This window comes from Capra hircus, chromosome 21 (assembly GCF_001704415.2).
Source record: "Capra hircus breed San Clemente chromosome 21, ASM170441v1, whole genome shotgun sequence".
NCBI lineage: Eukaryota > Metazoa > Chordata > Mammalia > Artiodactyla > Bovidae > Capra > Capra hircus.
Window position 1 is genome coordinate 21,865,302 of NC_030828.1, and position 23,856 is coordinate 21,889,157.

General features: G+C 47.8%; 1 protein-coding gene across 5 annotated transcripts in view; it reads left to right on the plus strand.

Moving 5' to 3' along the window:
* The window catches only part of SLC28A1 (solute carrier family 28 member 1), a 75,153-nt gene extending 54,521 nt beyond the window's left edge, over nucleotides 1-20,632 (plus strand). For 2 of the 5 annotated variants that reach the window (XM_018066581.1, XM_018066579.1), the window contains 4 exons: nucleotides 2,872-2,953; nucleotides 3,961-4,059; nucleotides 4,197-4,308; nucleotides 20,422-20,632. In XM_018066581.1, coding sequence (XP_017922070.1) covers nucleotides 2,872-2,953; nucleotides 3,961-4,059; nucleotides 4,197-4,308; nucleotides 20,422-20,632 — 504 coding nt within the window. Of the gene's footprint in view, nucleotides 1-2,871; nucleotides 2,954-3,960; nucleotides 4,060-4,196; nucleotides 4,309-4,580; nucleotides 5,218-20,421 lie in introns of those variants that run through there. The other 3 variants (XM_013972991.2, XM_005695003.3, XM_018066580.1) reach the window with 2 other exon arrangements.

Below are 23,856 nucleotides of genomic sequence, written 5' to 3' on the forward strand. Positions count from 1 at the left end.
AGGGGTTGGTTTGTTCAGTTAAGACTTAAAAAAAAAAAAAAAACTATAAAAGCTTTCTAAAATGAAACTCTCTAAAAGAATAACAGCCAACGTAACATGATTAAGAATAAAAAAATTACCCATCATATCATCATCCCCAAATGACAGCTATTATAATATATAATCAATTATATATAATCATATGATAATAAATATAAACATAACAATATAATATCTAATTCCACTATTTGGCTCTTATACCCAATGCTGAAATGAGTAGTTTTGCACTGAAATTTTCCCTCTTCTCTGATGGTTTCCTTGGGAGGTTTTCCACATGTGGGATGACTGAATCGTATGGCATGAATCCTGTGTGGGTGCTGCCAGTAACTTTTGCAAAGGGTTATAGCAACTGAAACCACCCCAGCTGTGCCTGTGAGCATTGATTTCACCACACACTGAACAGGGCAGAGCAGCCTCTTAAAAAAAGAAGTCTTGCTACTTTAATGGGCAAATAATAGCTCATTGTTTTAATGTGTGTTTCCTGAGTTACTAGGAACTTTTAACATAAAATTTTTTTCTTGTCTTTGAAATTATTTTTTTTAATGATAAAGAAATGTACTCTTTAGCTTTTTTTTTAAAGAAGGTTTATATGGAATAAAAAGCTCAGGTTTCCCCTCATTGCTAATTTTCAGCTCCAGTATCACTGTCTTCTCTAGACACAGTGGCGGTATGTACCTATGGGCTTCCCTGGTGATTCAGTGGTAAAGAATCCACCTGCAATGCAGGAGACGCAGGTTCAATCCCTGGATTGGCAAGATCCCCTGGAGGAGGAAATGGCAACCCACTCCAGTATTCTTGCCTGGAAAATCCCATGGACAGAGAAGCCTGGCAGGCTACAGTCCATGGGGTCTCAGAGTCAGACACGACTAAAGCGACTGAGCACACACCTACACATGTGCCTTCAGGATCTTTTTCAATGAGCTTCATTCCTTCAGCAAGTATTTGTTGAGACCTCTGAGGAGCCAGGCCCTCTGCCGGGTACCAGGGATAAAAAGGGGAATTAGACAGACATGGTCCCTGGTGACATGGAACTTATATTTAGTGAAAGACACAAGAAAACAAAGGAATAAAAAATTTTAAACCACGATCCACGGTAAGCTCTATGATGGAAACAATAGCAGGAGTCAGGGAGGGGTCTCTCCTTGACTAGACAGGACTGACTGGACAGGGGAGGCCTCCCTAGGGACTTCCCTGGTGGTTCAGTGATTAAGACTCTTCGCTTCCACGGAAGGGGCTCAGATTCTATCCGTGAACAGGGAACTAAAATTCCACGTGCCACACATTGCGGCCAAAAACAGGCCCCCCTGAGATGGGTACCTAGACCAAGACTTGGAGGGAGGAGCAGAGGCCGGAAGAGATGGGGACCAGCACTCCAGGCAAAGGAAAAGGTGCATGCAAGGCTCTGAGGCTGCCCAAAGCGTTGGTGAGAGAAGCGAGAGAAGTCTGCTTAGAACAGGTGCTAATCGTAACAGAGTGAGCCGGGCCAGAGAGCAGCTGGAAGCTCCTGAAGATTCGACTTCTGACATTTTAGCATTACTTGGGCTGCTGTTGGGAGGGTGACTGTAGGTGAGTAAGCAGAACGCAAGTACCTTAATATTTTTAAATCGATTTATAAAAACTCTGTATGTTATAAAGATATTAACTCTTCTCCATTTTCTATTTAAAATTTTTTTTTTGGCCATGCCACACATCATGTAGGATCTTAGCCCCCCAATCAGGAATCAAACTTGGACTGCTTGCATTGGAAGCATGGAGTCTTAACCACTGGACCACCAGGGAAGTCCCACATTTTCTATATATATTTTTCCTGGTCTTTTTAATTTTCCTTTCCTTTCAATTCTGTATTCAGGAATTTTTTTAAGATACATATTTATACCAAATCTTTGCATTTCTTATATTATTTCTAAATTTAGAGACTTACCTCCATTCCAGAAACTTGGTAAGGGTTAAGTTCCTGAAACAGTATGATGAAGTACTTAAAATGGTGCGCTCTGGGGAGTCAGACAAAACTGAGTTCAAATTGTGACACAGCTTCCTTTTTGCTGTGTGAACTTCAGTCACTTCTAGGAGCCTAGTTTGCTCCTCTCCAGGATGAGAGCAGTAAGGCTATTCTGTAACAATAATATTATTATCCTATATGTTCTAATATTTAATGTTTAAAATGTTAATATTTATCTGCTTTAATGATCTAGAATTAAATTTTTTATATGGTGTGAGGTATGGGTCTAAGCCTATCTTCCCCCCCGCCCCAAATTGTTCCATTTTGGCTCTTAGTACTTCTAGGAAATTACACAACTGTTCAGAGCAAAAGGGAAAGAGAGTTACGTTGCTTAAATACCTACTCTAGGGACTTCCCTGGTGATATAGCAGTTAAGACTCCATACTTCCAATGCAGGGGCACAGGTTCAATCCCCGGTTGGGGAACTAAGATCACACAAGCTGCGTGGCCTGGCCAAAAAGTTAAAAATTAAATAAAATCTGTATTAAATTAATATAGAAAAAGAAATAAATACCTACTCTATGCCTAGTTCTTCCTATACATGATATGATCTCTATGACAGTCCTCCCAGTCAGATATTGTTATTCCCACATTCCTGATGGAGAAGCTGAGATTTAGGTTCCACCCTGGGTCAGGAAGATCCCCTGAAGGAGGGCATGGCAACCCACTCAAGTATTCTTGCCTGGAAGATTCCACGAACAGAGGAGCTTTGGGGGGGCCACAGTCCACGGGTCACAAAGAGTCGGACACGACTGAAGCGACTTAGCATGCCTGGGGTGGTTTGAGCACACCCCTGTGGGAAGCCCCTCACCTCTCATCTTCTGCCTTCTCAGGTCAGAGCAGAAATCCTCACAACGTTTGCCCTCTGTGGATTCGCCAACTTCAGCTCCATTGGGATCATGCTGGGAGGACTGAGTGAGTCCTAGAGGGGCCTCCCTGGCCTCCTATAGAGGACGGGGGTTAAGGGGGACTGGTCTCCAGTATTGGCTCTCAGATACCTACAACCTCCTAGGGATCTGTACACCTCAATTCTCCTCTTAGTATAAGGAAGAGTCTGAACAAGGAGGTCATGGAACTTCCTCCCAGCCCTGGAATTTCATGGCTTCTCTGCTGCTCAGCTGGCCCAGGAGGTCAGCACCTTGGCCTCGAAGGGCAAGCCTAGCTCAGGGCCCTAGGGAGGGTCGGAAGGTACGGTGTTGGCTGCCCGGCTGAAGCTTTGACCTGCCAGTCCCCATACCCACAGTGGACAGACAGGCCCAGTGGGGCCTGGGAGGAAGGCTTTATAGAACTACCAGCTTTTTACAAAAAACCTTTCCACCCTTCACAGTCCCCTGCCTGGTGGTGCAACCATCCCGTTTTATTGAAAAGGAAACAGTCGTGCAAAAGGGGAATGTGACCCGAGTCACTCAGCTATTAAGTGGCTGTTAACTGTCACTGTGTTAGTCATACAGTTGTGTCCGACTCTTTGCAACCCCATGGACTGCAACCCATCAGGCTCCTCTGTCCATGGAGTTCTCCTGGCAAGAATACTGGAGTGGGTTGCCATTCCCTTCTCCAGGGGATCTTCCCGACCCAGGGATGCAACCTGGGTCTCCTGCATTGCAGGCAGGAGATTCTTTACCATCTGAGCCACCAGGGAAGCCTAATAAGTGGCTGAACCTGTATTCAATCCTGGGCCTGCCTGATTCCAAACTCAGTGTTCTTTCCCTACACCTGCCGCTGATGGCATGTGAGGAGGTGTGGAATGCTACCTAGTCAGGCCAAGGAGGACTCTCAGACTCAACAAGCGTCAGAAGGACAGTGTCTGTTCCTCTGGCCCCCAGAAGAGGAAGGGGGGTGGTCAGCAGACGCAGCCAGAGGCACAGAGAGGAAGGAGAGGGGCCTGCGGAGTCCTGGCCCTGAGCCCTCCTGTCTGCCTGCAGCCTCCATGGCTCCCCAGCGGAAGAGCGACTTCTCCCAGGTCGTGCTCCGGGCGCTCTGCACGGGGGCCTGTGTGTCTCTGGTGAATGCCTGTGTGGCTGGTGAGTGCAGGCCCCGTGGGCTCAGGACTCAGTCCAGGGCCAGGCGCGGGGCCCCGGCCTCTCTGGCAGTCCTTGGGTGGCGCTGCGGGGGACAGAAAGGGGCTGGACCCTGCCCACTAGCTGCTTTCTCTGCACAGGGATCCTCTACATGCCCAGGGGCCCTGCGGTGGACTGTGTGTCCCTCCTGAACACCACCCTCAACAGCAGCAGCTTTGAGGTGTACCAGTGCTGCCACCAGGCCTTCCAGAGGTGAATGCCGGGGCCGGGGGGTGGGGTGCTGACAGTGATGGGGTGCAGAGGCCCGAGTACCTGGGGTGGGGGAGGCCTTTGGTACCAGAGCAAGGGGGTAGAAATGTTATGGCTGTGGTTGATGTAACCAAGGGAAGAAGCGGGACTTGAGGACCAAACTTAGAAGAAGTTTGGACCAGAGGCATGGAGCAACTTCCCTGAAGTTGCTCAGCCTTTAGTGGTCAGCAGAGCCCAGGCCTGGAGCGCAGACTACAGCTTCTGCTTCTTTTCAGCACCAGCCCGGAGTTCAGCCTAGAGGCCCTGGACAACTGCTGTCGGTTCTATAATCACACGATCTGTGCGTAGCAGGGACAGAACGTCTCTGTGTCTTCCAGGCGTTATTCTCTCCCAAGAAGCAGAGCCACCATCCTTCTCTCTCCAGGCCCCAGTATCCTGGGGGAAGCCACAGGGCTTAGACCACCTCAGACACAAATCAGGAAGGGTGACCAGGGACTGGGCGGAATGATGGATGCCCCCACCCTTCACCCCGTTTCTGCTCTCGCATTTCCTCCCTCCTCAAATATGAATGCTCAGGGTCGCTCTGCCTCCACTCTCTTCTCTGTGCCCCCTGCCCTGGGTCTCCCCTGTTTGTGCTCCCCTTCTGCTCCGGGGCCCTTGGCCCTGGCATATCCGCCACCTCTTTCCCTTCCCTTCTCTCTGGGCATGGGAATCGCGCTGTGGCTTAACCCCTGCCCCATGGCTTCTCCTGGAGACGCTTTCCTCCACTTTCGTAGCCTTCCCTACTGCCCTCCCACACAGCACTTTCAGACTGGTGGCCTGTGTAGCACCGTCCCCCAAGGTAGGCAGAGGTTTCCATGATCCACTAGGTTTGGGAAACACTGGGCTAAATAAAGTTAGGGTTTTTGTGTGGGTGTGTGTTTGTTTTTCTCACTGTGGACTCATCAGAGCTTGATGTGGATATGATAGGAGACGTTTTCCAAATTTGGCTGTAAGAGTCATTTTGATGGGAGTATCTTTTAGTTGAGGATCCCATGGGCAACAGTCTGGGAAATACCGGTTGATGTTCAGACTGCTTTCCTCTACCTAACTGTGGCCTTTGTGGATGTTTGCCTGGTGCTACACGTCAGTGTGTGGTTCTCAGTGCTCCATACTTTGTGGCTCAATCCTTACCACAACTCTGTGAGGCAGGTACTGTTGTCATCCCTAGCTGAGGGACCAGAGTTCAGAGAGGTTAAGTAACTTGCCTGGAGTGGCTCAGCAGGGAAAAGGAAGAGGCAGGACTTGATCCCCAGCCATCCAGTTCCACCAGCTGTCGTGTCTGGTCTCTCCGCTGGGCTGCTAAGAGCTCAGTCGTGTGACTCGCCCTGCGCCCTCTGCTTGCCTCTTCTCCCCAACCCCGTCCCTCTGCTCCAGCAGGTCAGGCATCTGATGTGTCTTCTGTGCCTCTGAGCTTTTGTTTCTGGAGTTCCTGTCACCCAGCATGTCCTGCCCTATGCTCCTTGCACTCTGTCCTCATTTCCCTAGCAGCTTTGGCTGCTGGGGCCTGCAGGGTGCCTGTCCCCACCCCATTGGCTATGGGGCCCTTGTCCCCTCACCCACCTCTGTTGGATAAGGCTCCCCTGCTGGGGCCTGAGGCCCAGCTGGTTAGCAGTTACCCTGCTCTGTCAAGGATCTGGGCTCTACTGGGCACTGGTCTTCCTCCTTGTGACCCCCATGGGCTGGCCCTGGGTCCCTTCTGCAGGGCCCATGTCCTTGCTCTTAGCTCTGCACAGCAGAGTCAGTGGCCTGACTCCCATGCCCCAGGGCAAGGCTCTTCCTTGCTCCCTGCAGCCCCGACTCCCTTTGAGCTGTCACAGGAGGCCCTCCTGACTGGGCGTTACAGCTGTCTCTTAGTATCTGGGCACCACCCCCTCCCCAGCCTCCTTTCCTGGGCCACCTGTGCACACATCACCTGGCCAGTCACATTCCCGGGAGAACTGTTGGCCCCTCAGAGACAGGACTCGGATGTTTCTGGGTCCTCAGGGTGCTCAGCACAATGCTGGGCCTATGAAAAGTGGGGGTTTCCCAGGTGGCACTAGTGGTGAAGGACCCGCCTACCAACGCAGGAGACTTAAAGATATGCAAGTTCGATCCCTGGGTCGGGAAAATCTCCCTGGAGGAGGGCATGGCAACCCACTCCAGTATTCTTGCCTGGAGAATCCCATGGACAGAGGAGCCTGGCGGGCTGCAGTCCATGGAGTTGCCAAGAGTTGGACATGACTGAACCAACTTAGCATGTATTGAGCACATATTGTGAAAGGTGTTAAATGAGTCTCTATGGAATGGAATTCACCCTCTGTCAGAGGTGCCAGCATGCATCCTGTGCTATACCTGTATGGGCTGCTTCCAGCTCAAGAGCTGTTCTGATCCAGGGGGCTCCTTGGCCATCCGAGTGGCGGACTCTCACCCTCTTCACCCAATATGCTCCTTCCTCTTGCACCTGCAGAAGCTGGGAGTCCCTTGAGAGTGGGACCACAAAAATACACTGCTTAGAGGAGGCACCTGTGCTGGTACTAGCTGCTTGAGCCTCAGTTCAGTTCAGTTCAGTCGCTCAGTCATGTCCAACTCTGTGACCCCATGAACCTCAGCACGCCAGGCCTCCCTGTCCATCACCAACTCCCGGAGTTCACCCAAACTCATGTCCATCGAGTCGGTGATGCCATCCAGCCATCTCATCCTCTGTCATCCCCTTCTCCTCCTGTCCCCAATCCCTCCCAGCATCAGGGTCTTTTCCAATGAGTCAGCTCTTCGCATGAGGTGGCCAAAGAACTGGAGTTTCAGCTTTAGTATCATTCCTTCCAAAGAACACCCAGGGCTGATCTCCTTTAGGATGGACTGGTTGGATCTCCTTGCAGTCCAAGGGACTCTCAAGAGTCTTCTCCAACACCATAGTCCAAAAGCATCAATTCTTCGGTGCTCAGCTTTCTTTAAATTTCAACTCTCACATCCATACATGACCACTGGAAAAACCATAGCCTTGACTAGACGGACCTTTGTTGGCAAAGTAATGTCTCTGCTTTTTAGTGCCTGTGCCTAACTGCACCCTAAGCAGCAGCTTCTGGGTCAGGATTGGCTCGGATGCCTCCACTTACACCACCCACAGTCACGACAGGCATTGCTAATCAATCACAGCATTCTTTGCACTGAATCCAAAAAGGGCTTCAGGATCCGGACCAGCTCAGTACTGGACGAGCCCACCACCAAGTGATTCAAGGTGCCTTTACCAGACCCCAAGGACCCAAACTGTTTTTGTGTCACTGGCCTGGAGAAGTGTCAGGTTTTGTGAAACACTAGAAATCAACAAGGACAAGGTGGCCAAGTGGTTAAGGCCGAGGGGTTAAACCGCTAGTCCATTGTGCTCTACGTGCATGAGTTCAAATTCCACCTCCGTCAGATGTGTGCTTTGGGGCTTCCCTGGTGACTCGGATGGTAAAGAATCTGCGTGCAATTCAGGAGACCTGGGTTCAATCCCTGGGTCAGGAAGATCCCCTGGAAGAGGGAATAGAACCCACTCCAGTATTCTCGCCTTGGAAATCCCACGGACAGAGGCTACTGTCCATGGGGTTGAAAAGAGTTGGAGATGGCTGAGTAACTAACACTTTCACTAGAAAATCAAAGGGAGTTGAAGCATAGAGGGATCTTTGCAAAGAATGAATCCTGTGAAAGTACTTTGTCCACTCCAGGGTTGTATATTGCTTGTTTATTCAGTCGAGGAACGTGTATGAGTACTTGAGATCTTACTTGGCATGCTTGGGTTGCCATAACAAAGTACTGCAGACGGCACCACTTAAACAACAGAAATTCATTTTGTCACAGTTTTGGAGGCGAGAAGCCCAAGGTTAGGGTGCCTGCATGGTTGGCTTCTTTTCCTGGTTTATGGACACCACCCTCTAGCCGTGTCCTCATACAGCAAAGAGAGCAGCTCCCCAGTGTCTTTTAATAAAGGCCCTAATCTCGCCCATCATGGGAGCACACCTCTCATGACTTCATCTAACCTGGCTTACTTGCAAAGGTCCCCGTCTCCAAATACTGTCACACTGGGGGTTAGGGCTCCAACATAGGGATCTAGGGGCACACAGTTCAGTCTGTAACACCCACTGTGTGCTGGACTGTGAGCTAGGTAGGCGGACAGCAGTGAAGCAGGCTGTGTAATGAGCTGAAGAGCTGGAAACTTCCTGCAAGAAGAGGATCCACTGGGAAGGGAAGCCCCAGCAGAGCCTGGGTGGAGATGGCTTCTGAGGAGGAGTCCTTGAGAGGAGGGAAGTGGAAAGTGACTCCATTGGGGCTGGTGGGGTGAGCACCCCAACGTGGCCTGGCCAATGGCATTTTTTGAGGTTCTTAGTATATTATAAAGTGAAAATAATGCCAGAATAGGATTATACAAATTGCCACTTAAATTTTTATATATTTTAACACAATACACTGTAGTATCAGGTTATCTACAAGATAACGACAGGATTCTTTTTTTTTCCTAACTAAAGCCCAAGTCAATAATTTAAACAACCATTTATATTTATACCAAATATTTGAAAGCACTGAGTCCTAGTCACTAGACCACCAGGAATATATCAAATATTTGAACGTGCCTGTATTTTTACATAAATTCATTTCAGTTCAGTTCATTTCAGTCGCTCAGTCGTGTCCGACTCTTTGCGACGGCATGAATCACAGCACCCCAGTCCTCCCTGTCCATCACCAACTGCTGGAGTTCACTCAGACTCATGTCCATCCAGTCGGTGATGCCATCCAGCCATCTCAACCTCTGTCATCCCCTTCTCCTCCTGCCCCCAATCCCTCTCAGCATCAGAGTCTTTTCCAATGAGTCAACTCTTCGCATGAGGTGGCCAAAGTACTGGAGTTTCAGCTTCAGCATCATTCCTTCCAAAGAAATCCCAGGGCTGATCTCCTTTAGGATGGACTGGTTGGATCTCCTTGCAGTCCAAGGGACTCTCAAGAGTCTTCTCCAACACCACAGTTCCAAAGCATCAATTCTTCGGTGCTCAGGTTTCTTCACAGTCCAACTCTCACATCCATACATGACCACTGGAAGAACCATAGCCTTGACTAGACGGACCTTTGTTGGCAAAGTAATGTCTCTGCTTTTCAATATGCTATTTAGGTTGATCATAACTTTTCTTCCAAGGAGTAAGTGTCTTTTAATTTCATGGCTGCAGTCACCATCTGCAGTGATTTTGGAGCCCCCCAAAATAAAGTCTGACACTGTTTCCCCATCTATCTGCCATGAAGTGATGGGACCAGATGCCATGATCTTAGCTTTCTGAATGTTGAGCTTTAAGCCAACTATTTCACTCTCCATTTTCACTTTCACTTTCACTCTCCACTTTCACTTCCATCTAGAGGCTTTCTAGTTTCTCTTCGCTTTCTGCCATAAGGGTGGTGTCATCTGCATATCTGAGGTTATTAGGTTTCTTGAAATATGCAGATTCTATGTTCTTCTATACTTGGTGTGATATCAATCCACATACAAGAAATATTTATAATTTTTTAAAAAATTTATTTTATTGAAGTATAATTGATTTGCAACATGTTCGTTTCCCATGTTTAGCAAAATGATTCAGTTATGTGTGTGTGTGTGTGTGTGTGTGTGTGTGTGTGTGTGTGTATAGTTTGCATCTGCTAATCGCAGACTCCCAATCCATCCCTTCCCTATTACCCTTCCCCCTTGGCAACCACCAGTGTTCTCTCTGTCTGTGAGTCTGTTTCTGTTTCATAGATAAGTTCATTTGTGTCATATTTTAGATTCCATACATAAGTGGTATCATGTGATACTCGTCTTTCTCTGACTTACTTTGCTGAGTATGATAATCTCTAGGACCATCCACGTTGCTGCAAATGGCATTATTTGTTTTTTATGGCTGAGCAGTATTCTATCATATATATATATATATGTATATACTGAACTGAACTTACATATATATGCGCCACATTTTCTTTATCCACTAAACTGTTGATGTAAATTTAGGTTGTTGCCATGTCTTTGGCTATTGTCAATAGTGCTGCTATTACATGGGTGGTTCAGACAGTAAAGGATCCGTCTGCAATGCAGGAGACACAGGTTCAATCCCTAGGTTGGGAAGATCCCCTGGAAAAGGGAATGGCTACCCACTCCAGTATTCTCACCTGGAGAATTCCATGGACAGAGGAACCTGGTGGGCTACAGTCCATGGGGTTGCAAAGAGTCAGACACGACTGAACAACTAACGCTTTCATGAGCGTGGTGGGTACGTGTATCTTTTCGATTATAGTTTTGTCTGGGTACACCCAGGAGTAGAAATGCAGGGTCATACGGGAGCTCTATTTTTAGCTTCTTGTTTTTTGTTTTAGTTCTTTTGAGAGATCGCCATACTGTTTTCCATAGCAGTTGCACCAATTTATATCCCCACCAACAATGTAAGAGGGCTCCCTTTTCCCCAGACTCTCTCCAGAATTTGCTGTTTGTAGGCTTTTTAACGATGGCCATTCTGACTGGTGCATGGTGGTACTTCACTGTAGTTTTGATTTGCATTTCTCTTAACAATTAGTGATATCGGGCGTCTTTTCACTTGCCTGTGGGCCATCTATTGATCATTTTAAATTCAGGTCTGGTGGGATGGCCTGGTCAGGTACTCCTCTTAGTCACATAACTACATGAATGGCTGCATTTGGAGAAAGCGGTAAGAGTCGACACCGGAAGCCCTTTCAGGATCCGAGGCTCCCGCCCCGCTCCTGCTGCTCCCTGCATGTGCCTGACCATGAGCGAAAGGAATTGAAAGGGCTTTGTTCATGGAAAGGCCTGGATGCCCAGAGCACGGTGAGAGCACGCCTTTCCCAGGCGTGGCTGGCTGTGGCTGCCCATGGAGCTGACTGCAGATAGGCGTTGACCACAGCCAGGCTCGGAGCAGTAGAGTGCTGCCCACGGGGGCACCACAGAGGGACTGTCTTGCTTTTGGAGGGGGCAGTGACAACAGCATTGCCCTGTAGGGAAGGTCACTGCCATGAGGCTGGGGGTGGGGCCCATTGTGTGGGTGTCCACGCCTCACATCTGGGATCAAGGGGCAAATGAAGGGTGGGTAAGGAGAAGGGGGCAGCCTGGAACACCAGAGGCTGCGTGAGGCCACACTCAGTCGGGTCCACTCTGTGCTGGAGATCATTTTCTGCCCCCTCATTTCGTCCTGGACCAATCCTTGTATAAAGGACACTATAAGTGAATTACTGGGAAAATAATAATAATAAAGGCATCCTTATTACTTGATTCAATGAACATAAGATTACTGCTATGCAGTTTCTGAATGTCACTTTTAACATCTATACGTATGTTACTACAGACCCCGAAGCAGATGTGGACCACAACAGTCCTTGCTGTGAATAACACTGTCCTATAGCATTTTCTGTTCTTAATGAAACATGGGTTTGGGTGAACTCCGGGAGTTGGTGATGGGCAGGGAAGCCTGCTGCTAAGTCGCTTCAGTCTTGTCCGACTCTGTGCGAACCCATAGATGGCACCCCACCAGGTTCTGCAGTCCCTGGGATTCTCCAGGCAAGAGTGCTGGAGTGGGTTGCCATTTCCTTCTCCAATGCATGAAAGTGAAAGTGAAGTCGCTTAGTCGTGTCCCAGTCTTAGTGACCCCCAGGACTGCAGCCTACCAGGCTCCTCCGTCCTTGCGATTTTCCAGGCAAGAATACTGGAGTGGGTTGCCATTGCCTTCTCCAACAGGGAGGCCTGGCGTGCTGCAATTCATGGGGTCACAAAGAGTCGGACACAACTGAGTGACTGAACTGATAGCATTTTCTGTTCTTAATGAAAACTTCAGAGCATTGTCTCCTCAGATGATTTGTCCTGCATTTCAGACTCACTAAGGGGAACTGCAGAAAGGCCATGGGACTCTGGTTGGAATCCATGAAACCTGCCTTTCCTATGATAGCATGCATGTAAAATTGTAAGGACAAGAGAAGAATTCCAAATGATGTGTGCAAATGCTCCCCACTCAAGCACGTGAAGCGTTACTCCCCACCTCTTAAGGGTGGACTATGCTTAGTGATGTTCTTCCAAAGGGTACAGTATGGAAGCAGGGAACAGGAAAGAAACTTTGCCGCAGAGAAGCCTGGTAAACACTTCCTTAGCCAGGTAGTCACAGTTAACCTCTTCAGTGGTAAGTTCAGTTGAGAACACGTACCTTTGATACGTTGTGTCGAGAAGGGCAATTCACCTCTGTGGTGCTCCTCTCCAAAGCTTATAACTAACCTCAGTCGCTAAGTGGTGTCCAACGCTTTGTGATCCCATGAACTGCAGCATGCCAGGCTTCCCTGTCCTTCACTATCGTCCTGAGTTTGCCCAAACTCATGTCCGTTGAGTCGGTGATGCCATCCAACCATCTCATCCTCTGTCGCCCCCTACTGCTTTTGCTTTCAATCTTTCCCAGCATCAGGGTCTTTTCCAATGAGTCGGCTCTTCGCATCAAGTGGCCAAATAACGGAGCTTCAGCTTTACCATCATTCCTTCCAATGAATATTCAGGGTTGATTTCCTTTAGGATTGACTGGTTTGATCTTGCTGTCCAAGGGACTCTCAAGAGTCTTCTCTAGCACCACAATTTGAAAGCATCAATTCTTCAGCACTCAGCCTTCTTTATGGTCCAGCTTTTATGGTCCAACCCCAGTCTAACCATGAGAAAGGCATCAGACAAACTCAAATTGAGACACAGTCTACAGAATATTGATCCTCAATCATCCTCAAAAGGGGTGTCAATTAGAAGCAGGGAAGCTCTGAGAAACTGTCACAACCCCAAGAATCCAAAGGAGACAAGATGACTCGATGTGTATCACAGTGGATTGAATTTTGTTCCCCCCAAAAGCTATGTCCAAATGCCAGCCCTCACTACCTGTGAATCTGACCTTCGTTGGAAGTAGGATTTTACAGATGTAATTAGGTTAAGAAGCTCAAGATGAGATTATCCTGGATTTAGTATGAGCCCTAAATTCAATGACTGTCGTTATAAGAGAAAGGAGAGGGGTGTTTGAAGCACACAGGCCCAAAGATGCACAAAGAAGGTCGTATAAAGATGGCCACAGAGATTAGCATCATGCTCCAAGATATAGCCCACCCCAAGCCAAGGAGCCCCTGGGGCCACTGGAAGCTGGAAGAGGCAGGAAGCGTTCTCCCCTAGAGGCTTCAGGGGGAGGGTGCCCTGCACACTCAGGACTGCTAGCCTCCAGAACTCCAGAGAATACATTTCTGTTGTTTTCAGCCACTAAATTTGTGGTGATTTGTTCCAGAAACCCTAAGAAACTGATCCAGGTATCTTGCATGGGATCCTGGAATGGAAAAATTATATTAGGGAAAAACTCATGAAATCCAAATACAGTGTGAAGTGTGTTAAAAACATTAATATTTCTCTATCAGTTGTGATAATCATAGTAACTGGGAGAGGAAACTGGGCAGGGGGAATCTATAGGATTCATGGGAACTCTATACAGCCTTTCTATAAATCTAAAACTATTTTAAAATTAAAAAATTATTAAACTGCATGGGATGGGCTTTCCTGGTGGCTCAGTGGTAAAGAATCCACCGACCAGCGCAAGGAACACAAGTTCGATCCCTGGTCTGGGAAGATCCCACATGCCACAGAGCAGCTAAGCCCATGTGCCACAAATACCAAGCCAGAACTCTCGAGCCTGGGAGCCACAGCTACTGAAGGCCCTTCATCCTAGGCCCCGTGCTCTGCAGCAAGAGCAGCCAGCACAATGAGAAACCCTTGCAGCTAAAGAGTAGCTCCCTCTTGCTGCAACTAGAGAAAAGGCCATGAAGCAACGAAGACCCAGCACAGCCAAATAAATAATAGCATGGGAAAAACCCTGCATGGACACAAATTTTTTTAACTTGTAATTCAGCCCAGGGGTAGCTCTGTCCTAGACAATGCTTGTTCCAGCCGGCAACCCATCAAGATCTGTGAGTCAATCAGTGAGCCCCATTTACTCTTTTTCCATTGATTCACCTCATGGTCCTGCTCTCACCTGTTGACCCCTCACTTTAATTCAAGCGCGTGCCTTCAGCTGAATATGAATTAGTCCTGGCCGTTTTACAACCACATAGAGAACATCATCTGCTTGAAATTACTAATGACTCAGAATTGGTGAGCCCTGAGTTTGGACAGGACTATTTGTATCATTTTGAGGCTGTCTGCCCCTCCCAACTTTTCTTACAATTTTTATACCCACAGCATGGATGGTCTCTGTCATCCAAGAGATTTTATGTTTGAATCATGAGACTCCACCCCCATGACCACTGTAGATTGAATAAGGACTGAACACCTGACTCAAGAGAAGCAAGCCTACGGTCATGTCAATTGTCTCTCAGATTTTTGGGAAAGATCAAGCTAAAGGAAAAAAAAAAAAACAACGAGAGAAAAAGAAACAGCTCAGAGCTGAGTCATCACAGTGGACCTGGCTTGGAGCTGATTTCATCTCCACCCTTCCTGCAGCCTTGTTGCTCAATTTTTCCTTGGATTCAGTGAGGGCTGAATTCTTTCCCAAATCCCCTCTAACCTGAGCTAATCAAGAAGGTTCTGTTTACTTTTCAATCAAGAGGATGCCGCCTCAGAGTACCACATTGTTCAGCTCCTCATTCCGCTTGAAATCAAGCGTTCATCGTCACCTTCTTGCCTACCATCCAAACAAGAATCTCACTGCTTCTCCAGGCAACCCGTCTCATATTGGACAGCTCCACTTCTTTGAAAGTTCATTTTGATTCTGCATCAAAAAGTTTTGCCATTCTGGGCTACTCCAAGTAACCCAGAATGAACAAGTCCGATCATGTCTGTGTCTTTATTGTTCTTCCCCACCACCCAAAACCAAAGTACTTGCTCATTGGTTTTAAAAAATCACATTTTATAGAAACCTTATGGAAATGTCCTACTCTCCACAAAATAGCCCTCCAACTGTTCAAAGATGGCAGCCATCCAGTCTTCTTTTCTGAGCTGGGAACCTTGAGTTCTTTCAGCTGTTACTCACACAGGACATAATAGTTTCAGAAGTTGCCCCAGACTTGATTCACAGCTGTTCTTCCCTGATGTACAGACAGTTCATGAGTCATGAGCAAGTTCAAGATTGAAGCCAGAACACAGGGTGGTAAATAAGATCTCACGGGTGTAACCAAGATGATGTGTTGGGGCAAAAGAGTGAATTTAGCCTTGGGAGGGTGTTTGAAAGAGGCAGACCTCTTAGGATGGAGGAGTGTTAAGAAGCTACATGCCTGCTTCAGAAATCCTCAAAGCTGGAAGCTTGTGTGTTGAGAGTAAAATGCCAAGAGGAATTGTCATGGAGGGAGAGAATGGAAAGAAGTCCTGACCCAAATCACAAAGGGGACCAGAGCTAGGATACGAATGGAGTGGATGGGACCTTCTCTACTGGGACATCTATTAGGATCCCTACCTACCCTCCATCCAGGGTACAAGTTCCTAACTTGCCTGGGGGGTGATTTCCGTTCCAGAGGGGGAAGGGAGTTGCTGTTTTGGATCAAGTTTTGACAAAGACATGGAATGGTAATGTGGGAGTATCTGCTCACAGAGACTTTGTGAGTGGAAGCGAAGGAGAAGCTGGCATATCCAGGCACTGATTCCACACTTGAAAATATAGCCATTCAGGAAGAAGTCAAAATGGAACTCTGGTTCGGCTATAGTAACATATCCCAATGAGAAAAGGAAGGCAGAGAGAACAAAAGAAATCAGCATGGTTATAAATGAATATTTGGGCAAACCACGGGAGATGGTGAGGGACAGGGAGGCCTGGCACGCTGCAGTCCATGGGGTTGCAAAAAGTCAGGCAATACTTCGGGACTGAACAACAGCAAATGAATGTCAGGAACCTGGCTTACAAGAATTTCAAAATAATGGTCACCAAAATCTGACCAGAGAGCACCTGACCCAGCGTAGGAAAGATGGCCTACCTGCCGTCTGTAGCTTGCTGACCACTGCCTTAGACAAGGGACACATCCTCCATGTCCCTGAAACATTTCACAATTTTGCTCCAAGCCTGCTGGAACACAGATTCGAAGGTGAGCCCCCTTAGGTCGTGGAGACAAAAGCGACAGGCCAGGGATGGGGCAGCCACAAGTTAGAAGGAACCTGAGCTCCAGAGGTCTTTGTAGAGCAAGATTGCCATTACAGTGCAAACTTTATGTGAGTGAAGAAGAATATGTATCTTGTACATGTCTTATTTGGGATCTGTCATACACACCCTGCCACTGGACAAGAAGAGCAAGACAGGCAGAAAGAAAGAGCAGCTTTGCCTTTTCCCTGTGGGGTTCTTGATGAGCAAATGGGAAACAGGACCAAATGGGAGGAACTTCCCTGGTGGTCCACTGGGCTTCCACTGGGGGAAAAAGTTCAATCCCTGGTCTGGGAACTAAGATCCTGCATGAAAAAGTATATTAAAAAAAAAAAGAACTGGGAAACAACAAGTGAGAACCAGCCTCACCCCCTGATAGCAGGTTCTCTGACAGGCTGGGGCTGGTGGAGTCCACTGGAGCCTGAAAGATGACCACTCCGTCTGATAAAGTCCAAGTCTGAAATATACCACTCACTGGCCCCCAAGGCCTAAAAGAAGAAAGCCAGAGTCTTGAAACTCGTGGGAGAGGAAGTGGAGAGAGAGCCACAGGGCCAAACTGCAAAGGTTTCCAATTCAGCATTTGACAGGAGACCACCAGAGAGAAAGGAATGAAGAAGGGTCATGGCAGGGTCGTACCAACTCTATGCCTCAGGCTTGGGAAAGCAGGCAGAGCGGAAGAGGTCGATCAGCTCTGTGGAACGGGTGAACCTACAGTTACCCGGCCAGCTAGTGAACGTGGCCTGACCCATAAAGCAGACTCAAGCCTATGGGACCTGTGTTTTTCTTCTTGGAGAGCAGCAGGATGGAGCTAGAAGAGCATTCCTCGCCCCAGCTCCCCTCCTGCCCACCGAGTGTTTCACATGGTGTAGAGAGCTTAAAGGCCTTCCCAGGTAGCGCTAGTGGGAAAGAACCCACCTGCCAGTGCAGGAGACGGAAGAGACATGGGTTCAATCCCTGATTCGGGAAGATCCCCTGGAGGAGGGCAGGGCAACCCACTCCAGTATTCTTGCCTGGGAAATCCCGTGGACAGAGGAGCCTCGTGGATTACAGTCCATGGAGCTACAGAGACTTGCACACGACTGAGCGATGGAGCAGACACAAGATAGGCAATAAACAGAGCTTATGTGTCCGATTCTTTGCGACCCCATGGACTGTAGACCCCATGGACTCCTCTGTCCATGGGATTTCCCAGGCAAGAATACCGAAGTGGGTAGCCATCCCCTTCTCCAGGGGATCTTCCCCACCCAGAGATGGAGTCTTGGTCACCTGCTTTGCAGGTGGATTCTTTACCATCTGAGCTGCCGGGGAAGGCTTCTGAAGCCACTACTAACAGCCCACCTACTACATGTGGGCTGTTTCTGCTATTCAATGCCAGGTGACAAAGGACAAATTTTGCTTTCCCAAGCAAAACTGTTTTCCTTTCCAAGAAAAATTATTTAGGGATGAGATGGGAAACTTGCCTTGTGAACTAAAGATTGCTTTTATCTCCTGAAGCTTGGTTTCTGAGTAAGATTCCTTTCTACTTTTAGAGGTGTTGCTTGTTTATATTCCAACCGATCTATTTTTTTCAAAGTCAATGCCTCCATTAGAGGAGAAATGAACTGTATCAAAGCCCACAACTTTCAAAGGATCTTTTCTTCCACAGTGACCCAGGGATAAGTATCTCTAATCTTCTTTGTTGGGACCTGGGGCAAGCTGGGTTTTGCAGCGTCAGCTGTTCTGAGCCAGAATATGGCCAAATGCTGGAGGCTGGGTCCAGGGTCATCTTGGTAAGAACAGAACCCCAGGTGAGAAAATTTGGTGGCTGGAAGGGGAAAGGAGGTGATATCTGAAATGTTTCACCATTCAATGAATCAGTGTAATCTACGTAAGCTGGAATGAATTCTAGGAAGCTCAAGTCAGCAGCTTTCAACAGCCTGGTGGGTTTTACCCCTTATGAGGTGTGTCACAGTCATTCACTGTTGTTCAGTCGCTAAGCCGTGTCCGACGCTTTGCAACCCCTGGACTGCAGCACACCAGGTTTCCTTGTCTTCACTATCTCCCAGAGTTTGCTCGAACTCACGTCCATTGAGTCGATGATGCCATCCAGTGATCTCATCCTCTGTCGCCCCCTTCTCCTCCTGCCCTCAGTCTTTCCCAGCATCAGGGTCTTTTCCAATGAGTTGGCTCTTTGTATCGGGTAACCAAATATTGAAGCTTCAGTTTCAGCATGAGTCCTTCCAATGAATATTCAGGGTTGATTTCCTTTAGGATTGATTGGTTTGATCTCCTTGCCATCCAAAGGACTCTCAAGAGTCTTCTCTATTGGTTTTCTTATAATATTGAAAGTACTGGAGTTTATGAACAATTTACCTTTTTAATAAAAAAATATATAAGTCAGAGCAGTATTTTACTCAGAGTTCATTTGATTGCAAGCCACAGAAAACAAACAGTTCCGGAGAAAAGGGGAGGATGGACTCTCTCACCAGGAAGTTGCAGGACAGTCCCAGGCAGCGGGTCCCAGGGGTGGTCCAGGACTCTCTCTGTGCCTTTCAGCCCCTGCTTTTCGCTGTGCTTGTGTCTTCCCGTGTACATGGTGACTTCCTGCTGTAGAACTGGCCTTCTCCATAAGACTGGGATCCTGGCCATCGGAAAATCATGGATTCACATGGAAGCTTACATCCCCCGCTGACAGCTCGTTGGGGGAATAAAAAGAGGGCAAATCTCCAAGAGTGTGATTGATCCTCTGGGGTCAGGGGCCCTCCTCCAGGGCAGTCACTAACGGCTGGAAGGTGGGATGTGATCACTGGTCCAGCCTGGCGCTTTTCCCTACTCCCCGATCTGTCACTGTGACCCGGGAAGCAGAAGATGGCAGCTCCTGTTCGGACAGCATGGTTGGAGGCAGGGGGTTGAACAATTCCCCCAAAGAATGGGGATGTTGTCCCCTGAAGAAAGGCAGCTATTCTTTCCATATGTCTGTAAAGACGTGCAAGGCTAGCACATCTTTAAAAAGACTGAGAGGACTTCCCTGGTGGCCTAGTGGTGAAGAATCTTCCTGCCCGTGCACGGGGCATGGGTTTGATCCTGGCTCCAGGAAGCTCCTACATGCCAAGGGGCAACTAAGCCTGCGTGCCACAACTACTGAGCCCGCACGCCCTAGGTCCCATGCTCCACAACAAGAGAGGCCACCACAGTGAGAAGCCAGCCCACTGCAACGAGAGAGTGGCCCCTGCCTGCTGCAGCTAGAGAAAGCCTCACGCAGCAGTGAAGACCCAGTGCAGCCATAAATCACTAGATGAAACATTTAAAAGTGTCTGAGGTAATAGAACTAATGGAAATTTTGAAATAACTTGGGTAAAGGGGACTATCATCTTCTGAACGCTTATTATGGAACAAATTACTTGCATATGCCGTCCTGTATAGTCCTAAAAACAAAAACCCCTAACTCTGTGAAGCAGATATTGTTTACCCTCATTTTACCAGCGAGGAAACTGAGCACAGAGGAGTGGCTTGCTCCAAGACACACTGCTCCATGGCTAAGCCAGTCTTTGAACTCAGTTCTGTTTGATTTTAACCCTAGACTCTTAACCATCATAATACTGTGGCTTCCTCATGAATCTACCCAATGAACCGATACATGTGTAAAAACATTAATACCTTATTCTTGTTCCGATTAATAGTATTGGACTTCTGCGGCAGTTTAAAAAGGTGGCTGTGAACTCCCTTTGAAAAGCCAGTCCACGTCCCCTCTCCTTTCATCCAGGCAGGCCTGTGACCACTTTGATCGGTAGAGTCTGGTGGAGACGATGCTATAGGACTTCTGAGGCTGGAGTAGGAATCAGAGATGCCTGGTTGCAGAGTGTTTGAAATAAGGGAAAGATGAAATTGAGGACTGGCCCGGAACAAACCAAGTAGCAAAGTAGTGGTTTTTCCCAATAGCCAAACTGTTGCGAAAATCCTTGGCTCCAGGCTGCAATCTCCCTTCCTCCACCAGGTGGCGTAGATGCATCGGTCGCTCCCTCCTCGCCGGTCCCCACAGCGCGGTGAAAGAACCGGTGGGTTCTGCGATACGGTGGATGACGCCACCCCAGCCTGGATCCTTGGTTCCAAAACTGCAGAGAGCAGAACCCCAGGAGGACCTGGGTAAGGCCGCTTTTGGGAACCTCCTCCTTCTTTGGGAGAAGGCAGAGCGTCTTCCCTGGTGACTCAGTAAAGCGTCTGCCTGCAATAGCGTCTTGCCTGCAATGAGGAAAACCGGGGTTCGATCCCTGGTTTGGAAAGATACCCTGGAGAAGGAAATGGCGACCCATTCCAGTACTCTTGCCTGGAAAATTCCATGGATGGAGGAGCCTGGTAGGCTACAGTCCATGGGATCACAAAGAGTCGGATACGACTGCGTGACTTCACTTTCAGAGCCTCCAAAGGAGGGTGGACCTGAAAACACAATTTTCCTGGCGGGGTCCACCGTCCCACTACAGGAGGGCTCAGTCTCCCCACTGGGAGCCCCTTCACATGGCTCAGTTTCCGCTATCAATAGGGTTTCATCAGGGACATCGTCCGCAGCCCTTCTGATGAAAAGCCGGAGAACCCTGGATTTGCTGCCTCCTTTCCTCACTTCTTTTCATTCCATCCGAACCAGAGGACTCCACACGCATGATCTAACAAGTCTAGCAGTACCAGAAAAAGAGTCCACCTCCTGCCTGTGTGGGCCAATTGTTTTCTTGTCTTTCTGATTTTGGTGGAGAATACAAACGCGGGAGATAAAAATTTTCCCAGGCATTGCATACCTGAAAATGCCTCTATTCTATCATTACATTAGGTTACTAGTTGACAGGGCATAGGATTTCGTGGAAATCGTTTTCTCTTACAGCTTTGAAGACTTTATCCAGCTGTGTTCTGGTTGAGAAAGCTGATCCCATTTATTCTCATTTTTGATCACTTGTATATTAATGACTTTTTCCTTTCTGGAAGCTTTTAGAATAATTTCCTTATCCTTGGTATTCTAACATCATAATGGATCTTTTCCCATTCTTTGTGCTGGGAATTAGGTGGGTCTTTTTTTTCTTAACTTGATATATGATTGACTTTTAATATTATATGTTACAGTGTATAATATAGTGATTCACACTTTTTAAAGGCTATACTCTATAGTCCAGTTATAGTTATTATAAAGTGCTGTGCTTACTATGCTATATGATATATCCTTGTAGCTTATTTTATTTTTGGCTATGCTGGGTCTTAATTGCTGTGCAGGCTCTACTCTAGTTGTGGTGAATGGGGGCTACTTTTTAATTGCAGTGCACAGACTTCTCATTGTGGTGGTTTCTCTTGTTGCTGAGCATGGGCTCAGTAGCTGTGGGGCATGGGATTAGTTGCTCCAAGGCATTCGGGGTCTTCCAGATCAGGGATGGAATCTGTGTCTCCTGCATTGGCAGGCGGCTCTTTATCGCTGGAAGCCCCTCATCGCTTATTTTATACCTAAAGTTTCTATCTCTTATTCCCCTTTCCTCTCTCCACTGGTAACCACTAGTTTGTTCTGTGTATCTGTTAGTCTGCTTTCTTGTTGTTGTTGTTATATTCGCTAGTTTGCTTTATTTTTTAGATTCCACATATAAGTGAAATCATATAATATTTGTCATTCTCTGCCTGACTTATTTCACTCAGCATAATGCCATCCAAGTCCATCCATTTTGCTGCAAATGGAAAAATCACGTTCTTGCTGATGGCTGAGTAGTATTCCATTGTATACACACAGATACCACCTTTTCTTTATCCATTCATCTATTGATATGGTCGTTTCCATATCCTGGCGATTGTAAATAAGGCTGCTACGAACACTGAGGGTGCATTTAGCTTTCCAGGGTGGCCCTTTCAGTCTGTGAACTTGCGTCACTGAACTCTGGGAAGTTTTTTTAATCATGCAATTCTCTAGGCAAGAATATCCTTCTCCAGGGATTCCTTTCGTTATGATTCCTTGGAACTATTTGACTGTTGGACTTTCTGGATTTATCTTCTACTTTACTTCTGTGGTCTCTTTGTGATTTTTGTTTGCTTTCTTGCAGTTGTCCCTTAAGCTTATCTTCCAACTTCTCTCTCAATGTTTTTCCTGCTGCCATAATTTTAATTTTCAAATGCTTCTTCCTTATGATTAAGTTTTGTTTTTAGTGTCTTTTTTCTGTTTCTTGGGTGTAATGTCATCCCCTACGTGTCTGAGGATGTTAATCATTTGAAGGCATTTTCCTCTGTCCCGTCGGTGTTGTCTCTGAGCTCTCCACTCGTTTTTTTCTTAACTCCTGTCTTCTATACTGGATGCTTTCTTCAGATGTCTGGTAACCCATTGTTTTTCATCCTATATTTCTTTTCTTTTCCTTTCTTCCTTTCTTCGCTGTGCTGTGCAGCTTGCAGGATCTTAGTTCCCCAACCAGGGATCAAACCCATGCCTTCTGCAGTGGAAGTGAGGAGGCCTGGTAGTGCTTACATGTCAGTACTTACAGATCACGGGCCTGGGGCCCTTGTGTTTCTCTAGGGAAGAATGTTCCAGTGTCCTGCCTGAGGTGTATCCATCGGGCAGAGAGAATTCTGAGAGTGGGGTGGCACAAAGCGGGAGGACTTAATCTCTCAATCCCTCTTTTGAAATACAGAGCCTTGGGGTTTCCCTGGCAGTCCAGTGGCTAAGACTACGCCTTCCAAGGCAGGGGGTGCAGTTTCCCTGGTCAGGAGCTAAGATCCCACATGCCTTGCAGCCAAAAAGCCAAAGCATGAAACAGAATCACTATTGCAACAAATTCAGTGAAGACTTTAAAAATGGTCCCCATTAAAAAAAAATCCTTTAAATAAATAAACACAGAGCCGCATCCCTTCCACTGTGCCTATTTCCTGTGTGTGTGTCAGAGGCTGGGGCATCCTTGGGGCTGCTTGGAGCGAGCCAGTGTGTTGGGGATCCCACTTCCAACCCTGCCTCCGGCCCCACCTCCAGTCCTACCTTCCGCCAGAACAGGTGCCTCTGAGTCCTCGTGGTCCTGCCTTCTCAACTCTGCCACCTCCTTCCTCTGCTTTTCACCTTCCAAAACGTCAACCTTTCCTCCCCTCGTTGTTGCTGCTCCCGTCCTCGGTGTCCTTCCTGTTTCACCAGTGTCTTGTTTCTCTCCTGTCTTTTTAGCGGGGCTTTGAGAACAGCTGAATGCATGTGCTCCATCGTCCACGTTTAGCCGGCAGACCGGAGTCTACCCTGCAGGAGCAGAAGGGCAGGGTGAAGTGAGAGAATGGGCTCCAGAGCCAGGCACGTCTGTGGCTGAGCTCTGGCTCCTTGTCTCCATACCCCTGTGCGACCTTGGGCAAGATGGTCAGCCTCTCTGAGCCTCGGATTGCTTATAGTTAAATGAGCCAAAAATGACCTGTTAACTCACAGAGGTGTTGATGAGGCCGGATT